Source organism: Oryctolagus cuniculus, chromosome 21 (genome assembly GCF_051225735.1).
Source record: "Oryctolagus cuniculus isolate XC-2025 breed Fujian yellow rabbit chromosome 21, ASM5122573v1, whole genome shotgun sequence".
NCBI classification, from domain to species: Eukaryota; Metazoa; Chordata; class Mammalia; order Lagomorpha; family Leporidae; genus Oryctolagus; species Oryctolagus cuniculus.
Genome location: NC_142887.1, coordinates 9255946 through 9279587, shown reverse-complemented (window position 1 = coordinate 9279587; position 23642 = coordinate 9255946). Strand labels below are relative to the sequence as shown.

General features: G+C 64.8%; 1 protein-coding gene across 2 annotated transcripts in view; it reads right to left on the bottom strand.

Moving 5' to 3' along the window:
• SCARB1 (scavenger receptor class B member 1) overlaps nt 1-23642 on the bottom strand; it is a 51964-nt gene that overhangs the window by 5780 nt on the left and 22542 nt on the right. For both annotated transcript variants that reach the window (XM_070065680.2, NM_001082788.1), the window contains 10 exon segments: nt 15714-15871; nt 14500-14641; nt 13051-13254; nt 12073-12168; nt 11321-11436; nt 9594-9760; nt 4253-4371; nt 2154-2227; nt 1200-1251; nt 301-447 (listed from right to left, as the gene is read on the bottom strand). In XM_070065680.2, the coding sequence (XP_069921781.1) occupies nt 301-447; nt 1200-1251; nt 2154-2227; nt 4253-4371; nt 9594-9760; nt 11321-11436; nt 12073-12168; nt 13051-13254; nt 14500-14641; nt 15714-15871 (1275 nt within the window).

The following is a 23642-nucleotide window of genomic DNA, read 5'->3' as shown; positions in this document are numbered from 1 at the left end:
CTGTCCCTTTACCTGGCGTCCACCTGTCCCCTTGACCACACCGCCAGCCCCCTCGCTCCCCGACAGGGTCCTCGCCTAGGAGGACGCCTGCACCTAGCCTGGCGGGACGAGCAGATGCCTCAAGCGCCAGGCGCCTCTGCTGGAACCCACCCGCGGCCCCCTGCCCCCAGGACAGGCAGAGCAGTGCGCGGCAGGAAGTGAAGGATGCAAGTGGCAGGGGGCAGAAGCTAGCACAGGCCTGAGCCCCGCCTCAGACCCCGTCCCCCCCGGCGGCCGGGCCGCGCTCTGGCCGCCACCTACCTGGCTGCGGACTTGGTAGATGACAGGGGCGAGCAGCAGGACGCAGCCCAGCGCCAGGAGGACGTACTGTGCGTACTGCAGCACGTTGGGCAGCAGCACCAGCTGGGTGTAGAACGTGCTGAGCGTCTCGCCCTCCATGGCCCCGCTCTGGGGGGCAAAGGACAAAAGGGAGCGCGGGGCCAGCGGCTGTGACCCCCACGCGACCTGCCTCGCCCAGCGCAAGGCCTCTGCCACGGCCCCTGCGAAGCAGGCTGGGGCGCGCAGGGGGCCTCTGCTTCCCCCAGGGCAGACTACATTTCCCAGAAGGCCTTTCAGGTGGGGGCAGGGCCATGTGGTCAGATTCTGGCCAATGGGAGGTGGGCCTGGTCTTTAAGTGCCACCCACACCAGCTACAGCTCTTTCCCCACCCAATGAACAGAAGAGGGCGGGGCTGTGTGGGCGGGGCTTGGGGCCCAGAATGACTGAATGGCGCAGAGCCCCACCTTCTCGCCAACTGGCTTAGACCTGGCTGGGGCAGAGTGAGCTTGACCTTTGCAGGCTGGCTGACCTGGCCAGTCAGCGCCCGCCGCGTTAAGACGGGGAGAAATAAGCTAAACTGAACACAACACAAAACAGGGAGTCAGTGGCCCAGGAGGAGGGAAGGGGCCAGTGCAAGGCTGGCACCCTGAGGCCAGTCCGGTCAGTGCCCACCTGGATGGGGGGCTCCCAGCCAGTGCCCACCTGGATGGGGGGCTCCTGGCCAGCGCCCACCTAGATGGGGGCTTCTGGCCAGCGCTCACCTGGATGGAGGGGCTCCTGGCCAGTGCCTGCGTCCCCAGCCCCCCAGGCGCCGCTCAGCCCCCGCAGGCCGGCAGCCCCGCCCCTCACCCGCACCTGTCCCGACGCCCACCGGGCCTTACCTCCCCAAACCACATCAGCGGCAGCACCACAGGCTCGATCTTCCCGGTTTGCCTGCAGGGAAGCGAGGTGAGCGGGTGAGCGGCCGTCCTGGGGCTCAGGGCGGCGCTGGGCCGTGCGGCCCGACCCCAGGACGGTCCTCCGGGGGCAGCAGGTGGCGGCTCAGGGTCCTCTCTCCCTGCTGGCCACGTGGGAGACCCCACGGGGTTCCCGGCTGCTGGCTCCAGCCTGGCCCGAGCCCAGCTGTTGCTGGTATTTGGGGAGTGAACCAGTGGGTGAAGGATCTGTCTCTCTTCCGTGTGTCTCTCAAATAAAATGAAAATAAGTAGCAATTCGGAAAAAAAAAAAAAAAAAAGGAGCGCAGGTTTCCATTTCTTTTTTGCCCCCACAACACTCATCCGTCAACTCTGCGTCTCCACAGGCTTGCCGAGGTGCCCCTCGTGTGTCTACACGGGCAGCCCTGCCCGTGAGTGGACACCACCCAGACAGCGGGAGCCCGCCCGGGCAGGACGCACCCCGAGAACACGGTGCCAGGGACACCACACGCGTGGGACACTCCCCCCAGAGAGACGAGGAGCAGTGGGAGACCCAGAGGAAGCTCCTGGCTCCTGGCGTTGGCCTGGCCCGGCCCTGGCTGTTGCAGCTCCCGGGAGGGAAGGAGCAGACGGGAGATCTCGCTGTCTCTCCCTGCGATTCTGTCCGTCTCTGTAAGGAGCTCCGCCCTCAGAGGGAGCGTGCACACGTGGCCGTCTGCAGCCTTCCGCTGCCCCCAACCCTCGGCTCTGCCTGACTCTGCCGTGGATGGAAGACCCTGGCTAGTTTGGGGCGGGGCGGGATGCAGAAGGAAGACGGGGACTCTGGGGAGGGGAGTCAGGGTGCAGCTGGGCCTCAGGCCCCCTGGGGAAAGCAGTGTGCGCAGGCCCCGAGCCCCAGCAGGTGCGGCCCGGCCCACTCACCCGATGCCCCTGATGGCTTTCATGTAGAGGCTCAGCTGCAGCTTCACGGAGCAGTTCATGGGGATCCCGGTGACCTGCGGTGAGCAGGCGCTGAGGACGCGGGCCACCCGCACGCCCCAGGGCCAGCCAAGCCCCTTCTCCCAGCCCCGCCGCAAACAGAAGGGATGCTGGCGACTGCGTGGGATGAAGGCTGTGCCCAGCCCTGGAGCCGGGCACACACGCACACACGCGGACTGAGCGCCACACTGGTCGCCAGGGGGCAGGCGCGCCCTCCGGGTGCCCAGTCAGAGCTGGTTCAGGAACAGAGGGCCGGCTGGGCGTTTGCCACAGAGGCTGAGCCCCCGCCTGCGCCGCCCACAGCCCACACTGCAGAGCCTGGGGTTCGAGTCCTGCTCCCTGCAGATGCAGCCCTGGGAGGCAGCAGTGATGGCTCAAGCACTGGGGCCCCTGCCAGCCACGTGGGAGACCGGACGGAGCTCCAGGCTCCCGGCTCCGGCCTGGCCCGGCCACGCGGGAGACCGGACGGAGCTCCCGGCTCCCGGCTCTGGCCTGGCCCCGCCATGTGGGAGACCGGACGGAGCTCCAGGCTCTCGGCTCTGGCCTGGCCTAGCCACACGGGGGACCAGACAGAGCTCCCGGCTCCTGGCTCTGGCCTGGCCCAGCCACAGCTGTAGCAGGTGTCTGGTGATCGAAGCAGCAAATAAATGATCTCCCCCCCCACCCCACACGTCACTCTGCTTTTCAAATAAATCTTCTCATCAGGTAAAAATATAAACACACCACCCACAGAGGCAGGGAGGAGACAGCGATTACAGGGCCGGGGTGGGGGCACGGGGAGGTGAGGCAGGAGGCAGAGGGGCAGCACCAGGGCTGCTCTGCTGGGCCTGGAGCCGCTCCCACTCCCGGCATGGACGTCCACGCGTCCTCCCCCAGGGCGTGCAGGTGTGAGGGGGGCGCTGGACACAGCTAACAGGCACCATCCAGAGTGTCCCATTTGAAAAATGAGCCCAGGAACACAAACCCAGGGAGCGTCTGAATCCGTGGCAGAGACCACAGGAGGGCCCAGGAGAGGGGCACAGCCGGCTGGCAGCAGGGCCACGGGCCCCGCCCGCACACGCAGCCGCACGTGGGGCAGGTTCCACAGAGCCTGACTTATCCGCGGGATGCTCCCTCCCGCTGCTATCTGAAGATCTTTATGGTGCCTTGACACAGCCCAAGGGCCTGCTCCAGCTAATTTGCAGGAGACACACCAGGCTGATAATTCCTAATTAATTTACTGTCTTACAGTCCTTTTATAGAGCCTTAGAGAGGGATAATCAAATACTTGAACTATGGAGTTGGGGTAAAGTGAGGATCTCTGATAGCTCCATATCGGAGCCAAAGACGGCCGGCTCCCTGGCACCCCTGCCCTACACTGGCACCCCGCCCTGCACCGGCACCCAGCCTTGCACTGGCCCCCCCGCCCTGCACCGGCCCCCCTGCCCTGCACCGGCCCCCCCGCCCTGCACCGGTCCCCCTGCCCTGCACCGGCACCCCTGCCCTGCACCGGCCCCCCCGCCCTGCACCGGCCCCCCTGCCCTGCACCGGCCCCCCCGCCCTGCACCGGTCCCCCTGCCCTGCACCGGCCCCCCCGCCCTGCACCGGTCCCCCTGCCCTGCACCGGCACCCCTGCCCTACACTGGCACCCCGCCCTGCACCGGCACCCCGCCTTGCACCGGCCCCCCAGCCCTGCACCGGCCCCCCTGCCCTGCACCGGCCCCCCTGTCCTGCACCGGCCCCCCTGCCCTGCACCGGCAGCCCGCCCTGCACCGGCACCCCGCCTTGCACTGGCAGCCTGCCCTGCACCGGCACCCCGCCCTGCACCGGCACCCCGCCTTGCACCGGCAGCCTGCCCTGCACCGGCCCCCCTGCCCTGCACCGGCCCCCTGCCCTGCCCCAGGCCCCCTGCCCTGCACCGGCACCCCGCCTTGCACCAGCACCCCTGCCCTGCACCGGCCCCCTGCCCTGCAGCGGCCCTGGGCCGTGGGGAGGGGGCAGGAAGGCCTGGGTGGGCACAGGAACAGCCTCCCCGCTGCCCGCCCTCGGGGGCCCGGGCTCACCGGGTGGATGTCCAGGAACAGAGCGTGTTCTTCTTCGTTGGGGTGGAGGCCGAGCACGGCTTCTGCCAGGACCGGGTCGGCGTTGTAGAAGTGAGGGTGGGAGAGAAACAGGGGTGCACCTGGGAGGCGAGGGCGGGGTGGGCGTCAGAGGAGGGTGCGCAGGCGTTGTGCCAGCCCTGAGCCGGGCACAAGGGGCGCAGAGATGGCGGGAGACAGCACACCTGCGACAATGACCAGACAGGGCCTGGGCGCGGGACAGAGCCGAGCCACACTCTGAGCCAGGAGGAGACAGGGACCGGCCATCCAGGTGGACGCAAGGCAGGGGCGAGCCAGGGAGGTGGGGAGGCGCAGGGGCGTGTGGGGCGCTGGATACGTGAGGGAGGGAAGGATTCAGACGAGGCGGGTGGGGACTCCGGTGAGCGCCACACCAGGCAGCCAGACTCTTCTGAAGCCCTGCGGCGTCCCTGGGAGAGCTCAGGTGTGCGCACCTGCGGCCAGATGTCCCTGCCATCCGGGGGAGGGGAGCAGACTCACCCACTCCCTTCTTTCCCTCAGCAGCAGCGTGCAGGGTGACACCGGCGTGCATGAGCAGGGGCTGACAGAGGCCCTCCACCCCCAGGTGAGACGGCGACACCCAGCCGCCATGGCGGACCTTGGCAGCCACCAAGCAGACCTGGCAAACGCCCCCTCCTGCTCAGCCCGATGCACCACGGGCCATCGACGAGCCCACGGAGCGACGGGAGAGACCCACGCTCGGACAGGGCCAAGAGTGGGGTGCGACGGCTCATGGGAACTCAGGTGATGGCCGCACAGCACTGCAAACGTCCCCAGTGCCACGGGAGACGGTGAAGCGGGGACACCAGCTCTGGCCCCCGGTGCCCGGCTAACGCGCGTCCTGGGAGCAGCAGGCGATGGCTGCCCCCCCCCCCCAGTTCCCAGCTCCCAGCTGCGGCCCCCCAGGCACTGCAGGCACTTGGTGAATGAGCCAGTGGATGAGAGCTCCCTCCCTCTCTCCCTCTCTCTCTCAAATAAACAAAGAAAGCCATTTCAAACGTCAGCAGAGGTTGCTCTCTGTCTCTTGCAGGTCACACAAAGGAGAAAACACACCTGGGGGGGTCTCCGCCCCGCCCCGCCCCGCCCCGCCCCTGCTGCACTCAGCCCCGCATTCCACATCCTCCCTGCTCTTCCCAGCAAAGCCCGGCCTTGCTTTGAAATAAAAGCAGGGACTTCGCGGACGTCTGACTTCATTTCTTCAGACTCCTGCCTCACCCCTGCCCGAGTGCGGCCGTAGCCACCCCTGCCTCCAATCAGCTTCCTCGGCCTCCACCACGCTGCAAGCTGCAGCCTACCGTGTGGGCCCGGCACACACAGCCACAGACAGAGAACTGGGCTACGGCGTGGGCCCGGCACACACGGCCACAGACAGAGAACTGGGCTACGGCGTGGGCCCGGCACACACGGCCACAGACAGAGAACTGGGCTACGGCGTGGGCCCGGCACACACGGCCACAGACAGAGAACTGGGCTACGGCGTGGGCCCGGCACACACGGCCACAGAGAACTGGGCTACGGCGTGGCCCCAGCACACACGGCCACAGACAGAGAACTGGGCTACGGCGTGGGCCCGGCACACACGGCCAGAGAACTGGGATGGAGACCTCCGGGGGGAGGGGCCGGTGAGACGCCACCAGACGCCCGCATCCCACATCAGAGCGGGTTCAAGGCCCCATGCTGCTTCCTGCCGACCTCGTGGGCGGCCTGGATGGGTTACCAGCTCCCAGCAGTGGCCAGCTCGGCCCAGGGTGTTGTGGGTATTTTGGGGATGAGCGGCAGAGGCAAGGTCTCTCTCTCTCTGTCTTGCAAATTCAATGAAAAAAAAACAGAAAGGAAGCCCTAGAAACTCCGGAGGGTGGTAAGCTCCGGGCAGACGCAGACCCCTGCGCAAGGCTCTGACCGTGAGGCCTGCCCTCTGCCGCAGAGACAGACCCGGGAGTGCGAGGCCGGCCTCCAGCCCTGTCGGAACCCACCCAGACCTCCGCCCGGAGCCAGCAGGAAGTAGAAAGGAAGCCCTGGCCGCCGCTGCCACACAGGCCCCTTCGAGGCCCTGCCCAGCGCCCCAGGAACAAAGTCCTGCCTCCCATCCTCCCCCCAGCACTGACGCGAGGACCCCGGGAAAGGCAGCCCCGCCCCCTGCCCGGGGAGCCCAGAGCCGCTGCAGCGACTGGGCAGGGCGGGAGCCCGTGGGTCCCTGTTTCTTCCTCCTGATTGCCAAACACCTGAGACCCACCCGGGCAATAAGCATAATTAATTTATAGCTTTATGGCGCATCTAACCAGATGTGATTGCCCAGGAGTACCGGATGATGATCAAGGGGCCCTGCGGGGCAAGCGGAGGCCGCCGAGGGACACCGCCAAAGCCCAGATGGCGAACGTGTGGCCATCGTCCGGCCTCAGACACAACACCACAGAAATGCAGACACGGAGGGCTGACCGGCACGTGCCAGCACGTTCCGAGCCGGGCTGGGGACAAGGGAAGGGGCGAGGGGGGCTGCACCGCGAGGCAGGGGACGCATTCCAGCCACGACACGCCAGGCGTGGCCTGTGCCCACTGCAGACAAGCAGACAAGCGGAGGACGTGCTGACACCATTCGCACACAGAGTACTTCTCTGAGTACTGCGATTCGAGTACTTCTCTGAGTGTCTGTGTACCTCCTTTTCAAAGAAACACCTGGGGAGGGGGCAGCATTGCAGCACAGCAGGTTAAACCTCCACCTGCCATGCCAGCATCCCATGTGGGCGCAGGTTCAAGCCGCGGCTGCTCCACTTCTGATCCCGCTCCCTGCTAATGCACCTGGGAAAGTAGCAGATGATGGCCCAAGTGCTGGGGGCCCTGCACCCGCGGGGGAGACCGGAGGAAGCTCCTGGCTCCAGGCCTGATCCAGCCCTGGCCATTGCAACCATTTGTGGGGGTGAACCAGAGGATGGACAATCTCTGTTTCTCTCTCTCTCTCCTTAACTCTGCCTTTCAAATGAGAGAGAGAGAGAGAGAGGAAAGCAGGCAAGCAGACAAGCCCGGGGCCGGCACTGTGGTACAGCTGGGTGCATTCCACATCCAACTGCCTGGTTCCTGTCCCAGTTCCTCTGCTCCCTGTCACCGTGCACTCTGGAGGCAGCAGGTGATGGCTCAAGTGCCTGGGCTCCTGCACCCGAGTGGAGACCTGGATACAATTCCAGGCTCCTGGCTTCAGCCTGGTCCAGGCCCAGCTGTCCCAGGCGTTTGGGGAGTGAACCAGCAAATGGAAGATCTCTCTTGCTCTCTCTCTCTCTTTCTGCCTTTCAAATAAATAAGAATAAATTGAAAAAAGAACTTTATCCAATTAAACATTTTCCAATTCCCCCGCACCTGTGCAATTCTGTTGGCCGTGCAAAGAGAGGCCAGCACGGAGCCCACCAGCTCATCCAGGCCTCTGCGGGGAGGGGTGGGGCGCCATTCCTTCCCGCTTCTGGGGCTTCTCACACTGCCCCTGCCCTGAGCCAGCCCCGCCCACGGAGATCTCTACAGGCCGGGGAGCAGCTTCCCAAGCTCTGGATCCCTGCCGGAAACTAGGATCTGCACCGGAATTCTAACCACACAAACCAGGAGGAGCCCTTTGGGGCCTGATTTGAGTGGGGCCTGGCGTTTGCCACCGGCCACAGAGGCGGCTGTGACACACCTCCCGCGGCGGATCCCCGCCCGCCAGCTCCTGTGGTCGCCAGGGAAGAGAGAGAGAAACAGAAGGCAGCGCAAAGCTGAGACAGTGGGTGTCTTCCAGGCCCAGCGCAAGCCCCTAGGGTGCCCTGTTGTGTGTGCTACCTGCAGCCACAGGCCGACCCGGGCTCACCTCCTCCAGCAGGGAGAAGCGGCCGGAGAACAGAGGTCCCCAGAGGGCAAGACCCAGCCAGGCCCAGCATGTGACCTCGGCCAGGCCCTCCCACGCACTCACGCAGCCGAGGATGGCAAAAGCAGCCACCAGGCTGGGCGTGCACTACTCCGGCTGTGGGTGCAGCCAGGGCCTCCCTGCCCACAGCGGTCACGGTCTGTGCGGGAGGCAGACAATGCATAAAGTAAAATGGGCCCGGGAAGAAATGACAGAAAGAGGATGGTGGGGGCGGGGTCGCTGCCATTCCTGAGCAGGAAATCAGAGCAGGCCTCTGGGAGGAGGTGGCATTTGGACAGACCAAGAGAAGCAAAGGACTGACCCACGTGGACATCCAGGGGAAGAGTAGGGGGGACGGCTGATGCAAAGGCCTTGAGGTGGGACTGACCTTGACACGTTCTAGAAACAGGGAGAAGAGGGAGAAGGCATCAGGCCACAGCTCGGCGAGTGGTGGGAGCCCCAGCCAAGGCCGCAGTGAGGACTCGGGCGTCACCACATGGCAGAGGCCGGCCTCGGGCAGTGCCGAGCGGCCGCCGAGCCATCTCCGGGGCTGCCGTGGGGAGCAGTGGTCTCCAACACGGCACAGGGTCCACCGTGCTGGCCAAGACACGTGGCCATTGCCTCTCAGTCCGATTTCATTTTAGCTGACTTCCACTGCATCAGGCAGGCGGGGCCGGGGGTGGGGACAGGAAGGACTCAGGGCTGAGCTGGAGTGGAGCCCACCAGGCTGCGCCTGCTGGACAAGGGAATGGAGCAGACGCCCAGTGTCCGGCTGAGCAAGGGCGGCCAGGGTGCCATGGGACACCAGGGCACAGCCGGCGGCAGTCGCCAATGTCACTACACCCAGCCAGGCCGCCACACCCGCTCACGGCAGGATTTTAGGGCACAGTGGCAGCTGTGCCCATTTCCTGGCATCAGAACAAGGTGACCCCCAAGTCACAAACCACAGCGGGGGGCAGTCAGTGACACCCCAGACTCACCCCTGTCCTAACCCCCATGCCTCCGAGGACAGGAAGTGCGTCCCTAGCCATTCGCCGTGGTCCCTGAGGACCTCAAACTGGAAGACGGGGCAGGGAAGGGACAGGGGGACCCCGCGGGCATGGACGGCACTGGCGACGCAGGCAGGGGCCAGGAGCCTGGGTACACGGGCGGCCTCGGGACGCACAGGACGCGTCCTCACGACCTTGGTCTCAGCAGGGAGCCGGGGCGGACTTGTGACCATGGACCCGCGAGATCATCTCCCCAAGATGGGATTTATCAGGCAGCAGGCAAGGCCGGCCGCGTTGCTCCTCCACGGAGCACCTGCTGCCCTCCTTATCTCCAGCTAATGGGATTATCGATTATCGGGGGACAGAGGCCGGCGCGGGGCAGATAGCGCGGGCCTGCCTGGCCGCCGCCCTCGCCCGCGGGCCGCGTGACACGTACCGAACCTGCAGGTGCTCACATTCTGGATTCCGGAGTCCAGGCACGGGCAGAAGCCCTCGTTGGGCGGGTACATGGAGCCGTTGGCGAATAAGGTTTTGGGGGCCACGAAGCGATAGGTGGGGATGCCCCCGAACACCCCTGGCTTCTGATAGATGAGCTTCATGGACCTGTGGGGACAGGCAGGCTGGGGTGACCCAGGTGCCCCGGAGCAGCACCCGCACCTGGGCCTGAGTAACGGCAGGGCCTCCTGGCCAGGCCCCCGCCCCGGCTCTGCTCCCCCCCGGGGCCCCTCCCTTCTCCAGGCAGACAGAGGATGCAGACAACAAACACTGGGGACAGACAGCGTCCGCACCAAGCACGGGGACACCTGCTCCTCTTGCCGGTCCCCCATACAACGCAGCACCACCACCAGTGCCGCCCCCACGCCGTGCCAGGGTCACTCGCAATCCAGAGGTGACAGAAAGTCCACGGGAGGCGTGGGCATCCCCTGGGCAAACAGCGCCCCGCTTCAGACAGGACTCAGGTCCGTGGGGGGTCCTGCAGCCTGTCCCCCAAGGATGCCATGGGCTGCCCACACCCCACGCCCTAGCGAGAGCCCCGCCCACACATTCCTCGCCGCTCTGCACCCCGCAGCCCTCCTGGTGACTCCTCCTGCCCACCCCAGGACCTCTGCACCTGCTGCCCTCTGTCCGGAAGGGTCTCTCCCCATAGCCTCCCACATCGGCCGGGTCTTAGTTCAGCTGTGGCTCCAGCACCCACCGGGTGCACCCGCCTCTGGCCTCTGTCACAGCACCTCTGAGTGCCAGCATGGACCCTCGGCCACTCTGTGCCCGCCTGCCACGCGTCCCACGTGGCCCCTGGCATGGGGTGAGTCCAAACTGAGACGCGCTGTTGAGTCTAGAATGCTTTCCAGCTTCAAGACACCCTGCAGTGCTCTCTGAAGGGACGTTATTTTCCACATACTGGGTTCAAACCCAACACGTTGCTCTGACCAGTCTCGCTCGTTTCTTGTGATTCTGGGACAGGAACGCTTCCCGGGCGCCCGTGACCTGCATGGCGCCTGCACTGCCCAGGGCCTCCACCGGGCGACGTGGGCACAGGGCTCCCTCCCCGCCTCAGAGGGCCCAGGAGAAAGACCGCCGGTGGGGGCAGAGGGGCGTGGTGGGTCAGGCGGGGCCCTGGGGGGGGCTGTGTGTCTGGTGAAGCTCTCTCTAGAATCCTCGCCCACTGCGACTCGCTTTGTCTGCTTACTGCCTGCGTCCCCACAGGACACAGCCGCCCATGGCAGGAGAGACTTTGCCCATCTGGCCACAGCCAGGTGTCCCGGTGCTCCCCAGTGGCCCGCCAGGCTGGGGCTTCCCAGGGGCTGGAATGGAGCTAAGGCCGTGGCCCAAGAGGGAGCCCCGGGACCACACTGGGCAGGGGGCCCCTAGGCCTGCAGGGTTGGGGGTGTCCCAGCATCCAAGTGCTCACTACAGTGGCCAGCCAGGTCAGCCAGGCACCAGGACGCCTGCCCCCGCCTTCCCCTCACGGCCCCAAGACCTCAACCATTTCCTGTCCCCCACCTCCGGGGGCTGGGCAAAAGCATCAGACACTGGGGTGGCCCTTCAAGGCGCAGCAGGGAGAATTCAAGATGGTGCCAAGGGCTAGTGAGCTGAAACGGTTCCCGGGGCACCCCCAAAGCAGCCACGGGAGCGGGCAGCAGGCGGCAGGGAGGGAGCCGGTACCGGCAGGCCTCGGGGCTGTAGAACTCCAGCGAGGACTCAGGCGTCATGAACGGCGCCCACATCTGGCCGGAGGTGCCGTTAATCATGTTGCACTGGTCGGAGTGCCAGAAGTTCACCTAGGAGGGACGTTGGGACAGGGGCTCAGCGCCGTGGACTCGGCCATGCCCTCGGGCCCCCATGCTCAAGTCCCCGTGCGGAGCACCGGCTGAGGCGGCCTGCAATGCACAACTCTGCTAGGGACTCGACTGCTCCATCTGTAAAATGGGCCTACTGCCCGCCTCCTCGCAGGTGACCGACACCTCTGGATGACGGGCAATGACTGGCGGTGCCGGGGGCAGCAGCAGGAGTGCTCCCAACACCGCCGGCGGCGGCTGCGAGCCCCGGACTTGGCAGGAGCGGCAGGAGGGGCAGGAATTGCCCCTCTGCCCCTCTGCAGTCAGGATCTGTGAGCTTCCTGCAGTTCACTGAGGGGGGGAAGCACCGCCCTCAGCCATGGCCACGGCCACACGGCGACAAGACCACACTCCCTGCCGGACTCTGGGCGCCCGGGCGAGAAGGCAGGTCCCGGGGTCAGTGCGCCCCCACTGTTTTCCTGGCCCATGGGCATGTCTTCCTGTTTTCAGCTCAGTGCTCGGAAAACATTTTCATAAACGAAGAATCGGAGGAAGACGGATTCAGCTCCCTGCAGGCTCGGGGCAGGCGGGGGTGGGGTCCCGCCCCTCCCCCAGGGCCGCCCCGCCCAGCGCCCTCACCTTGCTGAGCCCGTTCCACTTGTCCACCAGGTGGATCCTGCTGAAGTCCTTGACCCCGGTGAACACCGTGAAGACGCCCGAGTCGGAGTCGTTCATCTGCGGGCACGGCAGGGAGCGGCGGCTGTCGGCCGGGGCCGGGGGCTGGCCAGCGACGGCTGCGCCCCCGCCCCAGCACATGCTGAGTGGGGTCAGCATGGGGGCACAGGGGACTCTCGGGCCCCTCCCCTTCCAGCCCCCCCCCCCCCAGCCAGCTGAGCCCCCTTGCAGTGGACACTCAGGCTCTGCCACTGCGGGGGGCACCGCCGGCCCCTGAGTGCCCACCAGGAGCTGAGAGCCCCCGGCCACCCACACTGGACTCGGGGCACTCGAACACAGATGCCCTGTGAGTGGTTTTTTTTTTTTTTAAGATTTACTTATTTATTTGAAAGAGTTGGGGGAGGGACCTTCAGAACACCTGCTGAGACGCCAGCGGTTTGTCACGCACCTGCCTGCCTGCCCTGCGAGCCCACACCTGAGCCTGCAGGGGCTGCCCCCAAGGGGCCTGCGGCGGGCTCAGGAGCGGACGGCTGACCTCTCTCTCTCTCTCTCTCTCACCACCTTTCAAATAAATAAATCTTTATTAAAAAAAAAAATAAGGCTGAGCCACAGTCAGGGGTCAGAGCAAGGGGTCAGACCCTACCTGTCCATTCCGGACCTCAGCAGGTTGCCGGGGCTCACGTCAATAAAAAGTAGGCAGCTCAGAGCCAGCCCGGGGGCCGCGCTTGGGAACTGCCTCCCCTCCCCACTTCCGAGAAGTTTTCTCAGCTAACCCATCTCAGCCCAGATCACGCGGAACCCAGATCCATCCTGAGTTTCCAACTGTAAAAGCCAGCCCATGCCCGATTCTGCCACAGCCTGATGGAGGTAGGTTCTCCGCCCGGGACCCCAGCTCCAAGGCAAGCTGGGGACGGGACACAGGCTTCTCCCTGGGCCACTCACCTCGGCAAACAGGCCGAACTTGTCCTTGAAGGGGAAGACGCCCGGTAAGTACTTGTTGATGAGGTTCATGAGCGGGTCCTCGTAGCCCCACATGATCTCGCCGACCGTGCGGTTCATGAAGGCGCGCTGGCCGAGTGCGCTGAACGCCAAGGTCATGATCAGCTTCAGGCTCATGGGCCTGTGCTCCATCATGAATGACGCAGCCTGCAGAGACGGGCGGGTCACACACTGCACCTGCAGGCCCAGCCACCCCCACTCGCGACCGGGCCTCCCGGCAAAGGGTCCATGGAGGGGAGAGGCCTCCAGCCCATAGAGGGGACAGGCCTGCAGAACCCTCTCTGAGCCCGCGGAGCCAGGACCACAAGTGCCCATGAGAATCGTCCTCCCGCTGTGGCCCCCGTGAACTCCAAGCCCAATTAGAGGCAGGCATATGGCTCAGCCTTGGCCAATCATAAACCTGCCTTAGCCTCCCACCCCTCCCTCCAGCTACAATGATTGGTTCAGGGATGCGCCTGTGGTCCAACTAAGCCAATGAGCTACCAGGAAGCTGGGGGCGGGGGTGGAGGGCCCCTCTGCTGGCCGTGACCCGGGGGGCAAGCAAGGCGCAGGCCCACAGAAAGTGGAGCACCTGCTGTCCCTGGATGAACCTCACCTGAAGCCAGCGAGGCCTGGCCCTGGTGGTGACGTGAGCCCACACGTGGCCTGTCTGTGCAGGTTTCCCCTCTCCCCTCCCCAATCTTTCCCGGGCATCGGCGGCACCCATCCGCTGGCGTCTACTTCCTCTGGGGACACTGCCTGGATCTTGTTTTTTTTTTTTTTTTTTGTCCCACAGGCCCCTCATCCAAAAGCCGAGACGCGGGCGCTGTGAGCACCTCGGGCCAAGCCCCTGCAACTTGGTTTCTAGCGCGCACTCCGGGGAAGCGGACGTGGGATATAACATGCTCATCCCTCCCCAGCCCTGGGGGACCCGCTGTCCAAGCCCAGACTTTGGGGGGCACCCCGTTCTCTGATTTCCTGCAGGTGCCTGGGCCTCGGGCACGTGGCAGGCAGGTGTGCCCACGTGACCAACCCCCACACCGTGAGCTCCCAGCCTGTGGTGGGCGTCGCTGGTAGGTGACATGTCACGGCCCATTGTTGGGGCAGTTAAGGGCATCCTGTGTGACTCCACGGGAAGAAGATTCCGGAAGCTTCACCCTGGCCCCCGGGCACCTCCCTTTGCTCTACTAGAGCCGGGCTGTGAGCGCGCCTGGCGCGGTGTCCCGGCCAATCAGCGCAGCGGGGGTGGTCTCGGGGACCTCCACACATGGTAGGCAGCAACTGCAGGGATGCAGCCCCGGCCCCGCCCCCAGGCCTCCACGAGGTGCCCCTCTGGACGGCAGAGGAAAGCCCAGTGACTTCGGCCAGAGGCAGACGGGCGCCCTGGCCCGGGATGGCCGCGGAGAAGCCTACCAGGACCAGGATGTTGGGAATGACGATGTAGTCGCTCTCGGAGCCCCGGGACTTGTCCGGCTGGAACTGGAAGCTGCGGTGCTCCAGAAAGGACACGGTGTCATTGTCGTTGAAGGTGATGTTCTTCTTGTGCCGGAACTCCCTGTGGGGCAGCCGGTGGTCACCGCGGGGGCGGCACGGGCGCTCCGTGTGCATCTCAGCCCGAGGGCGCCCCAGCTGAGCCGGACCACCTGCCCGAGCCCGCCGCCAGCCTCACTCCACTCCCCTCTCTCCTCCGCCAGACTCCAGGGAGGGCCCCGCCCCGCCCCCACCCGGCCTCCCTCGCCAAGCCAGGGTCACCGCAGCAGCCTCCTCCTGGGTCCCCGCTCCTGCCAGAGAGGCCATGGAGCAGAGGGCTGGGGCTGGAGCGTCTCCACCACCTACCGCTTGAGCCTCTGTTTTCCTATCCACAAAATGGGAGCGACAACAAGGCCTGCTTCTCGAGCAAGCTCCCGCCGCAGCCCCCACGGTCCTCAGCCGCAGCCCCACTCAGCTGCTGCATGGCCCATCCCAGGCTGTACCTCCAACAGTCTCCCCATGCCCTTCCCAGGAAAGCCAGCCGGGTGGGCGCCCGCACACAGGGAGCCTGGCTCCACCAGCCACAGCCAAAGGCTCCCGGGCTCTGGCACTGCAGGCAGCCAGGCTGGGGGCAGGTTGGTCCCCTCTCCTCTACCTGAGAAATGTGACGATGTAGGGCTCTGGAGACCCCTGCCCCCTAGAGGCAGAGGCAGGTCCCTGGGGAGTGCACCTGGCCCATGTGCCAGCCCCGAACGAGCTGGGCTGCATCCTGGTCTCGTCCGGGTGTCTTGGCGACCAGGTTCAGCCGCTGCGGGGTCGTCACTATGCCCAGTCTACAGATGGGCCAACTGAGTCTCCGAGGGGTGCAGTCACTTCCCGGGGGCCACAGCAGGAACAAGGCAAGGCCAGAACCAAAGGCACATCCCTGGCACTTGGCCACCACATGCCACCAACAGCCGACCCCTCCTGGCGCTGGGCCCCCGGCCTCCACCCCAGACAAGGTGACAGAACGAGGTAGGCCGGACCCGCCTCACTGCTCGGACACCCCCCCCCATGCCTGGCTTGCTTCTGGAACAATCCCTAAGGCTCATCACAGCAGCCCCATGGTGGTACACTCGGAGACCCCCCCCCCCAGCCCCTGCAGCCCCTAGCCTCACCTGTACACGTAGGGCCCACGCTCCCGCACCTGCGGCTTCTCGCCTTTCAGGATCTCGTTGGGGTTGACCACGTCGAAGAAGTAGACGGAGAGGTAGAAGGGAACGGGGATCTCCTTCCACATGTTGAAAGACAGGCTGTTGGGGTCAATGCGTACATTCTGCGGGGGTGAGAAGCCGGCGGTGAGGCGGCCAAGCAGGCCATGGCACAGCTGCCTCGGGGAGGGGCCCGGGACCTGGGGTCCACCCGGGGCGGAGCAGCCTCCACACGCCGGGCTCCAGCGCCAGTCTGCAGGCTCAGCCAGGCGGTGGATCCGTGCTGAGCGCCACTGAGTGACAGTCCATCAGACAGGTGCCCCGTGCCATGGAACGAGACAGCCAGCGGCTTGCGTCACCCTCCCCTGTCCTTGGAACATGGCCTTCCAGGACAAGGACAGCCGCTCACACCAGCCAGAGCTGGCCCCCCACACAGGAGGGGCCTTGGAGGCAGCCGGACTCCAGGCCACGTGTCCAGCTTTGCTGGCTGTGCACCCGGGTGCGTGGGCTGTGTGCCATGAAGACCTATCTTGAGAAAGCAGTTTAAAAACAGGTGAAGAGGCCGCAGCCCACATCAGAGCGCCTGGTGCCACACCCAGCCCTGGCTCCAGCTCCGGCTCCGGCTCCCCGCCAGCGCAGACCCCAGACGCGGCCGTGATGGCTCAGGCCATCAGGTCCCTGCACCCATGTGGGATCCCAGTGAGGGGCCACCGCAGGCACCTTAAGAGTGGACCAGTGGATGGGAGGGGTCTCTCCTCACTTTCTCTCTGTGCCACACTCGCCCTGACTCCCAGATAAGTTCACACAAGTTCACACACACAAACACACGGTACCCCAGACGCGAAGGCAGGAGGGGCTGGGCAGGGGAAACCTCACGGGTGTTGCCCAGGGCCGCCAGGCCTGACTGCACAGGTGTCAAACCACTGGCCGCATGGCTGCCGCAGGTCGCTGATGTCTCAGGAGAGCCGTGGTCTCCGTGGCCGCATGCACCTGGGCCCGTTCTCAACAGAGGCGGCTGTGTGCAGGGAAGCCTCTGGATCCCAGAGCCCCTGGGGCTTGCCCTGGCTCCAGGGTGAGTGGGGGCCAGCCCTATAAGCCCAGGCACAGCCATGAGTCCAACAGGAGGGGCTTACAGCCCGCGTTCCAGCCCAGTGACCCCACGGCTGATGGTGGATGAGTCGCAGGCTCTCTCTGGGTCTAAGGGGAGCGTCCAGTCCTGGGCTGTTGCCAGGGCCTGGCAGACCCCGGGGTGTCCGGAAAGTCAGCCACACGGTCACCAGGCCTGAGGTGACCCTGCCTCTGCTGCCCCACCCCCACCCGGGCGGGGCGGACTTTGTCCAGCTTTCAAACAGCCGCGGGTATAGCAGGCCAGGGCATCTGGTCCAGGCAGCTGATTAGATAGTATTGCACGGCTTGCGGCCTCCTGCTGCACACAGCTGAACCTGGGCTCCGCCCCCCCAGGTCAAAGGTCTCGGCCCTGGCATGCAAAGTTGGGAGGGAGTGCCAAAGGGAGCCCTCGGCAGACACCGCTCCCTCCCAAGCAGCCAGACTCCGGGAGCCCATTCCTGGGCAGGCAGGAAGGCTGCCCAGAGGAGGGGACATCTGAGCTGGGTATTAAAAATGAGCTGCGCTGCCCCAGGAAGAGAAGACGAGGGCAGCCCCGGCAGAGGACACCTGTCCTGCCCACGCGGGCACCACCACCACGCGTGGCTCCCACGCAGTGGCACAGGGCAGGCCGGTCAACAAGCCAAGAGCCCGGCACCAAAGGAGGCCACTCAGCTGCGTCCTGTAGGCGTGGATCCTGGGAAACTGGATCCTCGGCTCGGGGCTGAGGCCTGACCATAACCAGCGCAGGGAGACTGGCTCCCAGGTGTCCTCCATCCCGGTCTCTGGTGAGAAAATGCACCAAACTATACACTTTCAAAGGATGGGGCGGGCTCTGTCATGGCAGCCTGAACCACCGCCCGGGATACCGCCTGGTTCAGTCCTGGCTGCTCTACTTCTGAGCCAGCTCCTGGCAGTGCAGCTGGGAGGGCAGTGGAAGGTGGCCCAAGAGCTCGGGCCCCTGCACCTGCATGGGAGACCCAGAGGAAGCTCCTGGCCGTGGCCTGGCCCAGCCCCGGCCACTGCGGCCATCTGGGAAGTGAACCAGTGGATGGAAGATCTCTCTCCGTCTCTATAACTCTTTCAAATAAATAAATAAATAAATATTTAAAAACAAAAAACCAACAGTACAATACCATGTTTATTTCCATGAAAGAGACTCCAGGATCTTCAAGTATAAACTGACCAGACTGGGCCAAAGACGGCAGGGACAGACGGGGCCAGGGTGGGGGGCGCTGGCGCAGGACGCGGGGAGCCCTCGGAGGAGGCCGGCGCTGCTCCCTGATGGTTCAGAGCTTTCCCGCGCAGGCCGCCCACCAGTGTCAGATACAAGACGGTTGGGGCCGACATTCTCCAGGCACAGAAACGGCCGCGCAGCCCGGAGGAGGCTGCAAACCGCAGACCAGGGTCTGAGGAGACGCCGCCCCCACAAGGCAGCGGCTGCGGGAAATGGGGAGGCTCAGCAGGGACGTGGGAGGGGGCCCTGCCCACGGGCGTGGGCGTGGGCATGGGAGGGGGCGCGGCGGCCACAGAAACCAGTCCGCTAGTGTCCCCCGCACGGCCAAACCCATCAGCATCACTCCACGAAAACAGGGCTGCACCCGGCCCAGGTGTCCCTCGACAAACAGGACGCGCTCCGTAAACCGCGGGCCGCCTACCCAGTGGGCTGGCTCAGCCCGGGCAACCCTGCGGGGTGCGGCCGCCCGCGCCCAGCGCCCGGCTCCCAGGGCCTGGCATGCAGTCCAGCTCTGCTCCCGCGCCCCCAGGCCGCGGGTGGCCGAGTGCCTGGGCCCTGCCACCCACGTGGGGGACCCGGAGGGAGCGCCCGGCCCGGCCCCGGCTGTTGTGGGCGCGCGGGGAGTGAGGACAGGAGAGCTTTCTCTGCCTCTCACACCACCAATTAACAAAGTCACGCGCGGGGTCCACAGACAGAGCACAGGCGCGGGACGCCGGGGGCGGTGCCGGGGGCGTGGCGGTGCCGGGGGCGGGGCTGGGCAGGGAGTGGTGGGAGATGACCGCTGGAGGGTCCCAGGTTTCCCCTGGGGTGGGAAAACAGCTGGATCCGACAGTGTTCATCTGAGGGAAACGCGCATTGTGAAAAAAATCACGCTCAGACTTCAAAAACCTTTGCACCGAGATAAACCTATCTTTTAGTTCCGTTTTCCAGGAACAGCGTCCCGAGAAACCGAGCACGGGCGAGCATGATGGAAGCGGCGGGCCGGCGCCTGGCCAGGGCGAGGTCGCTGGGCCGGGAGCAGGGGGCACCGCCAAGGGGCCACCCCCGCTGCGGAGCCCACCTCCCCTGCTTCCTCTGCAGGGCTGTGGGCGACAGGTGGGAGACAGTGCACACAGTAGGTGCTTAATGAGGCAGCTGCAGCTTCACTGGATTCTGTGCCCCCTTCAGGCATGAGCCCCCCACCTCACCTCTGCAACACAAACACCTCCCACCCTCCCTCAAGGAGGGCGGGGGGGCGCCCTGGTGATGCGCAGGGCAGGAGGACCCGGTGACTCCGCAGGACAGGGGGTGCCTAGTGATCCACAGGCAGGGGGCCCTGGTGACTCCACAGGCCCGGTGCCCCCACCTCCCCTCCTCCCCGCAGCCCGGGGCGGACCCCACCCCTGCTTCTACAGGGCTAAGAGGAAGCAGAGAAGAGCTCCTGGAGCCGACGTTAGGCAGAGAACCAGAGCCACCCTGGACCCCTCTGCGCCCCTCCCACCCAGCACCTGTCCGCCCCCACGGACCCAGCCAGCTGTGCCCGGCCGCCTGCCTGGATGGGGGGCAGTGTCCTCCCTGCACGCCTGCCCCCCCCCGCCCTGGAGCCGGTTACCCCTGCAGGGTTTCAGTCAGACGCTGTCGCTCTCCCACGGGAATAAAACCCAAATTTCTAGCAGAGATTTCTGAGGTCACCTGACCCAGCTCCCTTAACATCGCCCAGCCGCGGGCCTAGCTGTGCTCCCGAGCCGCCAGGTCTGCCACAGGGCCTTTGCACCGCTTGCCCCCAGAGCAGCCTGTCCCTGAGGTCCACGCGGGCGACCCCTTCACTTCTCAAGTCTACACGTCTTCCGTGAGACCTTCCCTCAACACTCTTCACTCCCACAATATTTTTTTTTTTACTTGAAAATGTCTTTATTTGAAAGGCAGAGTTAAAGAGAGAAATCTTTCATCCACTGGTTCACTCCCCCAATGGCCACAATGGCCATGGAAGCCAGGAGCCAGGAGCTTCCTCCAGGTCTCCCACGCGGGTGCAGGGCCCAAGGACCTGGGCATCTTCCACTGCTTTCCCAGGCCACAGCAGGGAGCTGGATGGGAAGTGGAGCAGCCAGGACTTGAACCGGCGCCCATGTAGGGTGCCGGCATCTCACCCGCTGTGCCACAACACTGACTCCTTGACAATATTTATGAAGCTCCCACTGCATGCCAGGCTCCATGTCAGACCTGGGGCTGACGGCAGTGAGCAGAATGACAGACCAGCCGGCGCCATGGCTCACTAGGCTAATCTTCCACCTGTGGCGCCGGCACCCCAGGGGGTTCTAGTCCCGGTAGGGGCGCTGGATTCTGTCCCGGTCACTCCTCTTCCAGGCCAGCTCTCTGCTGTGGCCAGGGAGTGCAGTGGAGGATGGCCCAAGTGCTTGGGCCCTGCACCCCATGGGAGACCAGGAGAAGCACCTGGCTCCTGCCATCGGATCAGCGCGGTGCACCAGCTGCAGCGCACCAGCCACGGTGGCCACTGGGGGGTGAACCAACAGAAAAGGAAGACCTTTCTCTCTGTCTCTCTCTCACTGTCCACTCTGCCTGTCAAAAATAAATAAATAAATAAAATTTAAAAAAAACAATGACAGACCATCTTTCCTATAGCGACCCTTCCCCCATACCCGGCTCTATCCCCACGATACCATCAACACCAGAAGTTCCTGTGCTATTTGTCCACGAGTTCCCCCTTCCAGCCGCCCCGGATTCAGTCAAGAGGGATGGAGCTAAGGCAGTCACCCTGGATCACGAGGCAGCCTTGAGCCTGGAGGCACACACAAAGGACAGGAGTGGAAAGCGTCCTGGAGCCAGTCTCCTGCCCCCAGGCCTGGCCTGAGAGCCACACGGCTCGGCTGGGAAGTTGGACAACAGCAAGTGTGGACGAGAGCGCAGAGCGAGCGGAACCCCCACGCGGTCAGTGGCAGCGGGCATCGCGGTCACTCCAGGAAGGGCTGTGTTCTCTGTGGCCCCCCAGGACCCACCCCAGAGAAAGGAAACAGATGCCCGCACAGAGCCTGCCTGCCCGGTGCACGTGGCCCTGCTCACGACGGCTGGGGACAACGGTGACAGCAGGGTGCACAGCACTGACCCCTGGGGCCCGACCGGGCTTGGGTGACCACTCCCGGCCTGAGACGGGCACTTCCCTCCACGCAGGGCGGGTGTCAGCTTCGGCCAAAGACCCTCTTGATACGAACGTGGGTGCTGGCGGGCGGGCAGCACATGTGTGCCCTCACGCCCCCCCTCCCCGCCAGCCAGGCACCGTCCCTGGGGAGAAAGGACTCTGACCACTGCAGCCTCCCACGCTCCCGTCCATCAGGGGCTGGTCACCTACCTAGGTGCCATGGCCGCGCGTGGCGGCCCCTCCTCCCTCTCCCAGAGCTGCAGCCCAGGCAACCCCGGCAAGTGCATAGGCCAGGGGCTGCACTCCCGGGGAGGCGGGTGAGCATGGCTCACTGCCGGCAGCTTCCAGGAGCCACGCGGCCTCCCCGCCCCTGCTCTGAGCCCCTGCCTCCCTGGGAAGGACCCGTGGATGGCAGGGCGCGCCCCACGCAATCATCCACACCTGCAAAGCCTTTTGTACCAAGGTCACGTCCTCAGAGGCCCGGGAGTAGGATGTGAGATCTCTGGGGGCCATGACGCTGCCAGCGAGAGCCCCTCAGGACCCTGCCCCCACCCAGGAGCAGCCCAGGGCCAGGACAGCTGCCACTGGCTCCCGCTGTCCCCTCCTTTCCCAAGCAGTCCTTCTTCAGCCAGCACAGCCCCACCCCCACCCCACCCCAGGACAAGGCAGACCTGGGTCCCTCCCGCCCACAGGAGCGCCCAGAAGGCTCGTCTCCCCGCCATTTGAGCCCAGCCCAGTGGCTGTAGGAAGCGTGGGCCAGGGCAGGTGCACACTGGGCAGGAGGTGGGCGGGCCCTGCTTCCCAGGGCCATGGCCAGGCCCTTCCTCCTCCCCTCTGGGATCTGGACAGGAAAGCTGGTCCGGTCCCGGGCGCTGTCTCTGCTCGACTTCGACTGTCACACCTGTCGCTCCCCCTCTTCGTGGAGGAACGACACAGGACCCTGCGCTGTTCTTTCGTCTGCTCGGCCCTCCCCGGGTTTGCTGCTGGTTCTTCCCGGGTTGGCTACTATCCCTTCCACCTCCGTGGAAGGGCGGTTCCCCCTGGCCACTTTCCCCACTTCCGCAGGGGAGCGGCACACCGCCGGCCGGCTCTTCTCGGGGGCTGCACAGGTGTTCCTTCAGCTAGATGTTCCCCTTAGATGTTCCCCATAGATGTTCCTGGTGCATGCCGTCTCTCTCCTCCTTTATAGTCCTCCTCCGCCAATCCCAACTTGGCTGCCCACACACCGAGTACGCTGCTCTCCTCCAATCAGGAGCAAGTCCTACAGTTTATTAGTTGAACTGGAGGCAGCTGTGCGGAAGCTGTTTACTTCTCTCCCAGCGCCATATTGTGGGAGAGCAGATGCATAGAATAAGTCCTAATTCGAGTAACTTAGTCTAGTCCGGATTGCTCCCCACAGATCCCCCTTTCTTTTTATTTTTTGGCGTTGATACGCGCCTGTCTTCGGTGTCCCGCGGCACACACTCTGCTCTACTTGCTAGCGTTGCCACAGGCTCTTACAAGTCCTATCAATCAGGAAAACCGAATCCGGGTCCTCTCTTCGCCATTGTGAGGAGGTTTTTAGGCGCTGATGCGTGCCTGTGTTCGGTGCCCTGCAGCGCATGCTCTACTCTGCTAGAACTGCCTGCAGGTGTTTACAAAACCTATCAGGCAAACCGAATCCAAGCCTTCTCATTGCCGTATTGTGGGGGAGACTTATTAGTGTTGGTTTGTGCCTATCTTCGGTGACCTGCAGCTCATACTCTGGTCGAGCTTTGCTGGCGCTTACCGCCTTAAATCAGGCAGACCGAATCCAAGCCTCCTAATTGTTGCATTGTGGGGAAGCTTTACTGATGTTAATTCGTGCCTGTCTTCGGTGACCTGCGGCTAGCCGCCCAGGTGCTCATCGCCTCACTAATCGGGCAGACCGAATCCAAGCCTTCTAATTGGCATGTTGAGGGGAGGCCTTATTTTTCTCTATTTCTCTATCTCCGGGCATTCCTACCTCTCCCATTTCACTTCTATCTTCCAGCATTCCCATTTCTCTCACTCCACTTCCAAACTTCTGTTTCTCTTATCCCCGCAGCTTCCCGCTCTCATTCCATTTCTAAACTTCTGTTTTCTCTTATCCCCGCGGCTTCCCGGCGCCTCGCCCTGCCGGCAGCTTCACGGCTCCGCGCAGCTTCCCGGCGCCTCGCCCCGCCAGCGGGCTCCGCCCCGAGGCTGCTTCTCCGCGCCTTGCCGGCTCTGAGCCGCTTCAGCCCGCGCCTCATCTGCGCGGCTTCCCGGCTTTGCGCGGTCCGCGGTCTCCACGCTTAACCCTTTCGCGTCTGAACCACGGCCTACGCCAGCGTTCCCTATCTATTCACGCCCCGTGCTCTCTCTGCACGCGGCGGCTTCCGCGAGTAACACAGCGTAGCTTGCGTCTCCACCACTAGCATTC